The 12611-nt window shown below is 40.9% G+C and overlaps 1 protein-coding gene across 3 annotated transcripts in view; it reads left to right on the top strand.

The window, feature by feature from the left end:
* The window catches only part of SNX25 (sorting nexin 25), a 152294-nt gene that overhangs the window by 46720 nt on the left and 92963 nt on the right, over positions 1 to 12611 (top strand). For all 3 annotated transcript variants that reach the window (XR_011386313.1, XM_051833125.2, XM_051833140.2), the window contains exon 3: positions 8114 to 8330. Coding sequence is in view for 2 of the 3 variants with exons in the window: in XM_051833125.2 (XP_051689085.1) it covers positions 8114 to 8330 (217 nt within the window). In the remaining variant the exon portion in view is untranslated. The remainder of the gene's footprint in view (positions 1 to 8113; positions 8331 to 12611) is intronic.

Consider the following 12611-nt stretch of genomic DNA (forward strand, 5'->3'; position numbering starts at 1 on the left):
CGCAAGCGGGCTCTAGTCCATGCACGGAACACTCCAATCCACTGCTTGTTCACGCGGTGTGCATGCGTCCTCGGGCCAATCAGATGAAGTGTCATGCAGCAGGCAGGCTCACTGCACAGTCCTCGGCGCCATCTTGTTGTTTACGAGACAGGCTGAACTTCTCTGGAAAGTCCCAACTGCTGGAAAGCATTGCCCTAACCAAAACTAGCAACATCCGCCTTGCAATAAAGACACAACGACAGCTATCAGACCAAACCCTGACATGGGGACCCCATGGCTGGCCAGCCCATGAGGCCCCACAGGCGCCCATATGGGATGCCGGCGCTTCAGGCCAGGGCGTTAACTCGCTGTGCCACAGCGCCGACCCCTACATACTGTTTTGAGAATAGTCCCAGAAAATATATTTCAGTAGTAATAACACCTGAATTTTTATTGACTGTTACTGTACCTTGAGAGTCAAGACTCTTTGTCTAGCAGTGAGAATCAATGTTTTCATTTCTCATTTTGGTTACTTATTTATATTTATTTTTTAAAAAGATTTATTTTATTTGTTTGAAAGGTACAGTTACAGAGAGAGGAAGAAATACACAATTCATACATGAGAGAGAAATCTCCCATCTGCTGGTTCATTCCCTAAATGAACAACCTAAAGGCCAGGGCTGGGCCAGGCTGAAGCCATTAGACAGGAGCTTCATCCAGGTCTGCTACAAGGATGGCAAGAACCCAAGTACTTTGGCCATCTTCTGTTACCCTCGCAGGCACATTAGCAGGAAGCTGGATTGGAAGTGGAGCAGCCTGGACTAGAATTGATGCTTATATGGGATTCTGGCATCACAAGTGGCTGCTTAACCCACTGCTCCACAACACCAGCCCCCTTTTATGCTTCTTTTTTTTTTTTTTTTATTTGACAGATAGAGTTATAGACAGTGAAAGAGACAAAGGATGCTTGTTTCTTAATAAAGACCATAAAATTATTTTATGATCATGAATTTGTCTTTTGTTTATTTGTTTTTTTTTTATGCAGAACTATACAGCTTTACAGTTACAAACTTCATACACTTTATAACATGGTGATTCTTCCCACTGTGTCCACCCTCTCACCCCTCTTCCTCCTCCCTTTCTTATTCCCACTTTTATTTTTTACTGAGATATGTTTTTAATTAATTGTCTTTATATACATATGATTAAATCTATGTTAAGTAAATAGGTCAACAAATAGCATGAAAAGAAAACTGTTCATCAACAGTCAAGACAAGGGCTGTTCAAATTATTGCTTCTCAAAGTGTCAGTTTCACATCTACAGATTGCCTATATGTATTCTATTAGTTATCATAGGTCAGGAAGAACATGTGGTATTTGTCCCTTTGGGACTGGGTTATTTCACTAGTATGTTTTTTTCCAGATTCATCCATTTTGTTGCAAGTGACAGGATTTCATTTTTTTTTTTACCACTATGTAGTGTTCATGAATTTCTGTCTCTTTGAAGTGAGTCATAGGGTATGTTTTAAGATATTTGTTGATGTGTGTACTTTTGTAAATGCTATAACATGGGGATATGTATAACATGATGTTACTTTAAAAAATTGATGGAAAAAATGGAATAAAGCAAATTTTATTTTGCTGCAAAAAAATTTGAAATCCACACATAACTTTTTTATAATATGAATTTTCTCTGCACTTTTTGGAGACTATGTGTATTCAGAATCATGGTTTGTTTTGCACTTTTTGTGAAGTTAAATATGTTTTTATTTTTTTTAAAGATTTTATTTATTTATTTGAGAGGTAGAATTAGAGAGAGAGAGAGAGACAGAGAGAGAGAGAAAGGTCTTCCTTTTTCCGTTGGTTCACTCCCCAAATGGCCTCAATGGCCAGAGCTGTGCCAATCCAAAGCCAGGAGCCAGGTGCTTCTTCCTGGTCTCCCATGTGGGTGCAGGGGCCCAAGGACTTGGGCCATCTTCTACTGCTTTCCCAGGCCACAGCAGAGAGCTGGATTGGAAGAGGAGCAGTTGGTACTGGAACCTGCGCCAATATGGGATGCCGGCGCCGCAGGAGGAGGATTAACCTGCGCCTTGGCAAAGTTACATATGTTTTTAAGATGCATAGCTTGTAGAGGGTGCTGATAGAACATACTTGTCTTTATTACTAAGCACAAATGTTTGCCAGTATTCATTTGTAATCAGTCACTAATGAAAATGCATTATCAACAGAGTATTTTTTAGAGTTGTATTAATTAGTGTATGCGATATGGATAGCAAATGTATTGGGACTTTATGCAGGTGATCTGCTCTTCACATTGAGCCTTTAAAAGGCCAACCAAGATCTTATTTTAAAGATGTTATATATCGGCCGGCGCCGCTGCTCACTAGGCTAATCCTCTGCTTATGGCGCTGGTACTCCGGGTTCTAGTCCCGGTCGGGGCGCCGGTTCTGCCCCGGTTGCTCCTCTTCCAGTCCAGCTCTCTGCTGTGGCCAGGGAAGGCAGTGGAGGATGACCCAAGTGCTTGGGCCCCTGCACTCACATGGGAGACCAGGAGGAAGCACCTGGCTTCTGGCTTCGGATCAGTGCAGCGCACCGGCCATAGCAGCCATTTGGGTGGTGAACCAACAGAAGGAAGACCTTTCTCTCTGTCTCTCTCTCTCACTAACTCTGCCTGTCAAAAAAAAAAAAAAAAAAAAAGATATATTTTTTTTTTTTTTGACAGGCAGAGTGGACAGTGAGAGAGAGACAGAGAGAAAGGTCTTCCTTTGCCGTTGGTTCACCCTCCAATGGCTGCCTCGGCCGGCGCGCCGCGCTGATCCGATGGCAGGAACCAGGTGCTTCTCCTGGTCTCCCATGGGGTGCAGGGCCCAAGCACTTGGGCCATCCTCCACTGCACTCCCTGGCCACAGCAGAGGGCTGGCCTGGAAGAGGGGCAACCGGACAGAATCCGGCGCCCTGACCGGGACTAGAACCGGATGTGCCGGCGCCGCAAGGCGGAGGATTAGCCTACTGAGCCGCGGCTCCGGCCCTCTTATATTGTTCTTACTTTCCTGTTATAATTTGAATGTAACTTTTAGTGAAGAGGAAAAGTGGTTTTCTGACAATACAGTGGAAAAATAAAACTCAGTCTCTCCTATTATACATGTGAAGCCATGGTTCACTTCGGATACCAGATATGTGGGAGTTTTTCCCCACACATCAAGCAGTCTTGTAGTTCTGACACTCTCACAGGTTGAGCGCTCCTATGTACTGATTTACTCTTTTTCTCTCTCTCTCTCTCTTTTTTTTTTTTTTTTTTTTTTTTGACAGGCAGAGTTAGACAGTGAGAGAGAGAGACAGAGAGAAAGGTTTTCCTTCCGTTGGTTCATCCCCCAATTGGCCGCTACGGCCGGTGCACTGTGCTGATCCGAAGCCAGGAGCCAGGTGCTTCCTCCTGGTCTCCCATGCGGGTGCAGGGCCCAAGCACTTGGGCCATCCTCCACTGCACTCCTGGGCCACAGCAGAGAGGTAGACTGGAAGAGGAGCAACCGGGACAGAATCCGGCGCCCCAACCGGGACTAGAACCCGGGGTACCGGCGCCTAGTGGGTCTAGTGAGCTGTGATTAGCCTAGTGAGCTGTGGCGCCGGCCTGATTTACTCTTTAGATGCCTGCAGTGCCAGGGCTGGGCTTGACTAAAGCCAGGAATTCAATCCAGGACTCCCATGTAGATGGCTAGAACCCAATTATTTGAGTTATCACCTGCTGTCTCCTAGGGTCTACATTAGCAAGAAGCTGTAGTAAGCAGCCAGAGCTGGGTATTGAATCCAAGTACTCCAATATAGGGTGTGGGCATTAAGCCAAATGCCCACCCCACTTTTCATGTCTTTATTTAGTTTCTCTTTTTGTTGAACTTAAAACAACTCTTCATGATTTCTACCTATTGGTGTTACTTGTACTTCCCAGAGCAATTTTGCAGAGCATAACTTTTTTCATAGTTTTTCTATACAGATGTTTTTTGAAAGGTTGGATAACAGTGTGAAAGAATGCTATTTCATGTTTCTCATGGCTTTTTTACTTATGTGACTTATGTTCTACCAGTGTACAGGATGCACAGGACTTTAGTGTGCTGAAAGGAAAGAGTGTTTGATGGACAGTCAGGAGACTTGATTTTGCCACCTTTTTCAGCAAATTGTTTCACCTTTTTTTTTTTTTTAAGATTTCTTTATTTATTTGAAAGAGTTACAGAGAAAGAGGGGAAGAGACAGAGATCTTCCATCCCTTGGTTCACTCCCTAGTGATCCCAACATTCATGGCTGGGCTAGGCCAAAGCCCAGAGACAGGAACATCATCTGACTCTCCCACATAGGTAGGAAGTGCCCAGGTACTTGGGCCATCTTCCACGGCTTTTCCCAGGCCATTAGCAGGGAGCTGAATTGGCTTTTGAGCGGTCAGAACAGAAACCAATGCTCATATGGGATGCTGGTATTATAGGGGCAGCTTTACCAGCTATGCCACAGTGTTTCACTTCTTTTGAGCCTCAATTTCCTAAAGGGATGAAAATCAGTTACTGCATAGGAACCATACTTTCTATTTTGTTGTTGTTACCAATAAATAAGATTATAGAATAGGCCCGTTCCTGGTTTTGCCATAGTTTGTTACATCTGGGTCAGAAAGTGTTTCTGCTGTCTTAATGTAATAGTCCAATTAGGCATGAGATATGGCTACTTTTTACAAAACTCTAGAAAACATAACAGCTGTTTATTCAGTTTAATGTCTGGTGGTTAGAAAATGACAGAGTTTTAGGAGATGGTTTGTTTGTTGGTTTTGCCTGTTTTCCCTCACTGTACAGTAATTAGTGATGTGACTTGATTCCAGCTTACAAACTGGAAGCCTTCTGTAGATATTTATTTAATGAATGATTGAAGTTGTGGTGGTATTCTTTTTTTCCCTGCCTTTAGTAAGCAGTTGTTTTCAGCTAGCAGGCAGCTTTGTAGGTATCTTATCCTTATGACTGAGGCCCATGTAATCATTGAGAATTTATCTCAACTTTTATATACGTGTCTGTGAACAAAATTCATGATACTCTGTGTATGTGTTTGAGCTATGAGATTTAAGATGCTATTTTAAAAATTATTGTAAGGCTGCATTGCAGAAATTCTGGAAATGTGGAAAGCATTGGGTATACTTTCGTGGTAGATATTTTGAGGAATAAGCTGTCATTAGAATATTAAAACAAGAGTGATGTTTGCTTCGACCTGTGAGCAGTGGCAGCTATGTAGAATTCTCACATATGGTGAGTGTGCATCCTGAGCTCACATTCCACCTGCCATGCCATTTCTAAGAAACATCACTTCTTCCCTCTCTCTTCTTCCAAGAAAACCTCACTTACATTTACTTTCAAGTCTCTAAGTTGGTATCTAGTGGCTAAGATGAATACAAAGAGCCTAGAATCCTAGGTTAAAAGATTGCTTGACTTTACAGGTTAATCATCTGTGCCTGGTGTGTAGTAGATCTGATTCACAAGTTACATTTTACTCCTCAGGATTCCTGAGGATAAAGTAGTATGCTGACAGCTAAGAGGATAAATTATTTACACAAAAGAATGTGTCACCGTATCTGAAATTATGCCAGATAAAGTGGTGTTTGATAAATTAAAAACTGAAAGATAGAAAGTGGTAAAAATAACCTGGTGTTCTTGAACTGGAACAGGATTGTGTGGCTAAATGTTTTGCTCCTGGGGCTGGCATCGTGGCATAACATGTTAAGCCTCTGCCTGGAAAGCATCCCCTGTGGGTGTCAAATTTGAGAGCCAGCTGCTCCACTTCCAATCCAGTTCCATGCTAATATGCCTGGGGAGCTGTAGAAGATGACCCAAGTGCTTGGGCCTCTGTACCCACACGGGAGACCCACAAGAAGCTCCCTGGAGACCGGCACTGTGATGCAGTGGGTTAAAGCCCCAGCCTGTAGCGTCAGCATCCCTTATGGGATCTGGTTTAAGACCTGGCTGTTCCACTTCCCATCCAGCTCTCTGCTATGGCCTGGGAAGGCAGTAGAGGGTGGCCTGAGTCCTTGGGCCCCTGCACCTGTGTGGGAGACCTGGAAGAAGCTCCTGGCTCCTGGCTTCGGATCAGCTTAGCTCTGGCCATTGTGGTCATTTGGGGAATGAACCAGCGGAATGGAAGACCTCTCTTTCTCTCTCCCTCTCTCTCTCTCTTTCTCTCTCTCTCTCTCTGTAACTTTGTCTTTGAAATCAATAAAATAATAATAATTTAAAAAAGCTCCTGGCTCCTGGCTCCTGGCTTCGGCCTGGCCCAGCCCCAGCCATTATGGCCATTAGGAGAGTAAACCAGCAGATGCAGACCTCTCTCTCTCTCCCCTCTCTCTGTAACTTTGCCTTTCAAGTATATAAAAAATAAAACTTAAAAAAAGTTCTCCTCCCTTCGGTATTAAGAAGTCACCATTAAGCCCATCAGTATTTTTCAAAAAACCTAGTTTCTTGGGAAGATCTATATGGACTAGAGCTATGCTGTCCAGTGCATTAACCATTGGACATATGTAACTGTCGAGTACCAATAATGTACCTAGTCTAGATTGAGATCACTGATTGGACAAGATGTATATACCAGGCTGCAAAGCTTAGTATAAAAAATGCAAAATATTTCATTTCAAATACTGATTACATATTATTTTAAAATAATTTTGAATATGTTATGGTAAGTGAACTATATTATTAAAGTTAATTTTACCTGTTTTTACTTTTTTAATGTGACTGTAAAAATTATATACACGGCTCTCATATTTTTATTATATAGTGCTGGTACAGAGCTAAGGTTTTCCAATTCTAAGGCATGGAATTGATCCAGGATTAAGAAAATAGGTACTAGAAGTCTTCCAAAGAATATGACTGACCACTGATACTGAATCTAAGGAAATATCTGAGCCTGGTAGATGGGATTTTTCCTGCACCAATGGAGTTTTTCTAAGAGATAGAAACCACCAAGTAATTGAACAGGGAAAGTTAAATATAAAGAATTATTAATGTACAGGCAGGCATTCAGTCTAGCAGTTAAGACATCTGCAACCCACATCAGAATACCTGGTTTGGATTCCCAACTTTGGCTCCCTACTCTTCCTTCCTACAAATCAGACCCTGGGAGACAGTGATGATGGCTCAAGTAGTTGGGTTCTACCACCCATGTGGGAGATCTGGATTGGGTTCCCATCTCTTAGGCTTTCAGCTGACATAGTTCAGCCATTTCAGGCATTTGGGAGTGAACCAATGGGTTGCAGTGCTCCAATCTGCCAAGTTAAAAAGTAATTACTAACTTATAACATAGGATTAACTAGTTAGGAGTGAAGAAAACTCTAAAGGAAGAGCAGATAATGAGAATAGCCACTGCCCCTAAGACTTGAGTCAGATTACTTTAGGATGGAGTAAATTGAAAGAAGTTCCCTTCTTCATGCCAGGGCTGAGGTGCTCTCCTCATTGGAGAGGCCATGCCGTTGGCACACATGATGGGAAGAAGTTTGGGGAGGTATTACAGACTAGGAGAGGCCACCCTGTGGGTGCCATTGGAACTCCCTGGGAGTGAGCAACATTGGGTGCCTTGCATGCAGCTGTCTGCTGTTTGTGGCAGGAATAATCAGAGAACACACAGGAACCAGGAATAGAAGGCCTTTCCCCTCTCCAGCATGCCCAACTGACAAACTTGCATTATACCAATTGACAAAGAAGAAATGTTTGCAGAGTCTAGTTCCACTATCAGAAAACAGGAAAAAAAAGAGTGAATTTGGAGCAGAGAGGTAATAGATTGTTAACTAGCGCACTTTGTAAATGTGTTGGCACTGTGTAAGGTAATCTATTTCTTGATAAATCTTGGTGGTTAGGTACCAAGATGGAATATTTAAAAATTAGACTGTTGAAAATAATCTATGATACGCAGTCACCACACCCAAACATGATTAAATAAGAATCTTTAATTTTTAAAAGGTTTAGGAAAGATCACTGTCTTCTCTTGAGTTCTGCTTTCTACTCTATTTATATCGTAAGCAATGACTATTAAACAGTAGGTGATCAATTTTCAGTAGAAATGCTGTGTCAGTGGTTACTAATTTCATCTACATTTTACTCATTGCTTTGTTTATTCCTGGTAGTGTTCGACTACAGTTATAGAGATTACATTCTGTCCTGGTATGGAAACCTCAGCAGAGATGAGGGACAACTTTACCATCTGCTCTCAGAAGACTTTTGGGAAATTGCCAGGCAGCTACGCCATAGACTGAGTCACGTGGATGTGGTTAGAGTTGTCTGCAATGATGTTGTGAGGACTTTACTCACTCATTTCTGTGACCTCAAAGCTGCTAATGCCAGGTAACTATTGTAATATGAACAACTCTCCTACTTTTTTTTTTTTTTTTTTAAATCAAACGATTTTCCTTTTTGCCTGAGGAGCCAAAGTCAAGACAAAACTCTAGGATAGTCTGCCAGTTTTCTCGCACTTGGATTAAAAGTGTAGACGTATTATTGGGTTAATAATTATTGTGTTCTGATAGAGCAGATTTTTCTTTGTAAATTTCTTAGTGGTAACCACTTTCTAGATACATTTAGTTTGTCAAATAATTTAAATAGTGAAATGAATTTTCCTGAGCCAGTGCCATGATGAACTCATTAATACCTAGAGGTAGAAAGCCTAATACATTATTTTATAATATTTTAATATTATAATATTTTATGATGATGTTAGTGTTAATGAATTTGCAGTTTTTATAAACATTAAATATAGGTCATATTTCTGCTTTGAGTCCTGTGTTAAGAGCTCTATTGCATCACAAGATCGTGAAAACTAGATTTTAAAGAAACTTTACATTGGAGCTTGTGGGGTCTAACTAAAGATACTTCGTTGAGCTTCTGTTTATATGCGTTATATCTAGTAGTGTGCTGTAGCCAACTTGTAGTGACATGCAATAGCTGTGCACACTTCTTCCTAACCCCTAGTTCAGTGATATCATATTAGTAACTTGAAATGCTGTGACAGTATTTATACTGTGAAACAGGAAAATGCTCCAAATTAGAATTTTTCCCCCTAGAGAGCCAATTGTTGAACATTTATCAGCTTACCACTGATGTTAGTTTTCAATATTTACAATATTGAGATATTAAAACAAGACATTTTAAAAGTACAGGGGTACACACTACACTTTCCATTAACCTCCAGAGTGGTGATGTCATCACACATTATGTAGCCACTGGAAAACTCAACTATGCTTGTGAGAATGAGCATGAAAAAGAAAATGACATTTTATACTACCATAAATGTAATTTTAACTTTACAAGAGTCCCTGAAAAAGAGTGTTGGGGATGCCAAGGAGTCTGAACTACCCTTCGAAATCTGCTGCTTGTACAGAAAGTAACTTCCTCTAAGGGTTTTGCTGTGGAGAGTTTGAATTAAAAAGGGAAGTTAGAGGACTGGGACTCTTGGGTGTCTCAAAAGCATCAGCCTTTCCTTTTGATGTGCTCTACTGCCTGGAACACCTGCTTATTTGCTGTGGTGTTCACTATATAAAGTATATCCGATTTCTCGGATCTGTCACAGACTTGTTTGAATTCAGTGGAAGCTCATTTTAAAGTATTTAAATTATAGTCTAATAGAGGACAGTATTTTAAATCAGTGTTTATTCTGTTAAGAGACTGATGGATTTAGGTTTGGGAAAAGAGCAAGTGATTAGGGAAATCTCATGTTTTTATGATTATTTAATTTCAAATTGTTATTTAATTTCAACTTGAGAACATATTTTTCACTGAGACATTTACCAGCTTCTGAAATTGCTGCTTTTGTGGATAATATAAAGATATCTATGGGTGAAGTGTCAGAATAATAGAAACGGAGTCCTGATTCCATATTAGAAGCTTCTTGTTTTGAGCTTCTAGTCTTCTTATGCCAATGGTAGATTGATTTTACTCATATCCAGGCTATGCCTAGAAGCCCTAGTTGATGATTAAAAATAATAATAAAAGGATAAAGAAAAAACATAGAAAAAATTCGATGTTTTCAGGGATTTTTAATATTTGAAGAAATGACAGTAGGTCACTGGTATTTTGCATGTAGATGGCCATACCCTAAAGAATGAGAATTATCTGTGCATCTGTTATCTGAAGAACTGGTGTTATACGAATCACAGTGATACTGGCAAGCAGTGACTCCAGATTTGAGGACTGTGTCTGCCTGCCTGCCCCAGGTGAACGGTACTATTGTCCCAGAAACCTCCATTGGTGTGTGGATCTCCGTGAGCCACAAAACAACTTTGGTAGCCTGCAGAGCGTGCAGTTGAATTGGCCGCTATCAGACACAAGAATAATAAATTGCCTTAATAAAAGCAGCACACCCTCTGACTAACTGTTAGGCAATTTTGTGGAGGCAGCTTTCCGGTCAGCCTGTGTTTCTTTCCAGGCCCTCATTCGGTTGCTACTTTAAGCCAATCCAGATCCCATTTAATTCTTGCCTCTGCTTCCTCTTCCGTTGTCCCATCTGTCTTGTTCCAGCATGTTTCAGGGAAATCTAAAAATGATTGCTTTTATGCTATTAATTCAATGGAGTATTTAATTTCATTGTCTCCTTAGAATCTCTGCATTTTGTTTGCCAGTCAAATACTTTCATGCCATTTGAGAGAGAACATTTTTATTCTCATGTTTTCCTTCTTTATCTCTAAAATTGTTTTCCATTTCATCTCTGCAATCCCTGGTCATGATATAGTGTAGTTTGGGCTTGAGAGTCAGACAGAATGGTGCTTGAGAGGAATTTCTACCATTTGTTACTTCTGTGATTTTGACTATTCACTTAAGCATTCAGATCTTAATTTTCTAATCTATCAAATGTTGAAGATTATCTACTTTTTGGTGTAGGTGGGAGGATAATTTTAAATTATTTATTTATGTATTTTTAAAGAGTTACAGAGAGAAAGGGAGAAACAGAGACATCTTCCATCCATTGGTTCACCTCCCCAGATGGCCACAACTGCTTGGGCTGGGCCAGGCCAAAGCCAAGAGACAGAAGATTCTGTGGGTAGCAGGGGCCCAAACCCTTGAACCGTTTTCCCCTGCTTTTCCTAGGCTATTAGCAGGGAGCTATATCAGAAGTGGAGCAACTGGGACACAAACCAGCATCCATATGGGATGCTGGCATTGCAGGTGGTGGCTTTACCTGCTACACTACAATGCTGGCCCCCAGGTAATATTGGACACATGAAACTTATAAAAGGTTGACATCATTTTTCTTACCCAAAGAGTGGGAACCCAGAGGTAAGTATTGGGAATTGCAGTAAACAAGTGATGGACCTGTATAGACTGAAAGATGCTACAAAGACTAATGCTGCAGCTCAACAGAAGGCCAGCTTGACATCCTGATTCAGAAGTAGCCATAGAACTCATGATTCTTGGCTTCTAAAGCAACTTGATAGCCACTTTCTAGAGGCCATCCTAGGGATATCCTGAACAGAGTTAGCAGAGGGATTCCAGGAAAGCACTCACATCCTTCTTCCAGAGATTGAGCTTGTCTGACTAACCCTCTGGCCTTTGGCTCACTCAGAGGATTTTTCCTAACTCAGGCCTACAAGGTAGAGGAACATGTAGTCTGGGGTCTGGGCTCCTTTTGTAACCTTCTTTCCCTTAGTGTGGATGGGGGATTGTGCTTACTTTGAGAGGGTTTTTTGATGTTATTTAAAGCCTCTGTTATAAAAGTAGATTTTGGTTCTTTTGGCCAACTTAACTCCCATAAGCATTACCCAAATGTGCTCATGTTTTAAAGTAAAGAATTTTTTGTTTAAAAAAGATTTATTTATTTATTTGAAAGGCAGGGAGAGAGAGAGAGAGAGAGAGAGAGAGAGAGAGAGAGAGAGAGAGAGAAATAGAGAGAGAGAGAGCTCTTCCATCCACTGGTTTGCTCCACAAATGGCCAATATGGTCGAAGCTGGGTTGATCCAAAGCCAGAAGCCAGGAGCTTCCTCTGAGTTTCCCTCATGGGAGGGAGGTACTTGGGCCATCTTCTGCTGCTTTCCCAGGCCACAGCAGAGAGCTGTATTGGAAATGGAGCAGCCGGTACATGAACCAGTGCCCATATGGGATGCTGGTACTGCAGGCAGTGACTTTACCCAGAATGCCACAGCACAGGCCACAAGAATTATTTTTAAAAGTACTTGACATGACAAAGGCACTTAATGATACTATTTTGAAATAGTAACTCTTAACTGACAGAGTTTAAAATAATTGAAAATGCCATTTTAAAAAACTCAATATGTATCAGTTCATGCATAATGACTTACTCTTAAAAATCTTTTTTTGGTGTTGTTGGCTTCACACATCAGTATAGATTTCCTCTTGCTTATTATAGAAGAAGAGGAAACTTTTTTTTATGGTTTAGTCTTTCATCTCTAGTGCAAAAAGAAATTGCAATTAACTGCTGAAACACATGGGTTATAAATGCACTGATACACATTCATGGGGTTTTTTCCATTGCCAGTGTAGTGCCCAATGTGTTTTTCCCCTCTCTGTTTTTCTTTTTCCCTCAGTTTTGGCCACTAGTTACTATAAGAATCTTTTATACTGTGCCTGTTACTAGAAAAATTAGCATCCTAGTCTTTCTTGAATTGCTATGAAGAT

Source organism: Oryctolagus cuniculus, chromosome 2 (assembly GCF_964237555.1).
Source record: "Oryctolagus cuniculus chromosome 2, mOryCun1.1, whole genome shotgun sequence".
NCBI lineage: Eukaryota > Metazoa > Chordata > Mammalia > Lagomorpha > Leporidae > Oryctolagus > Oryctolagus cuniculus.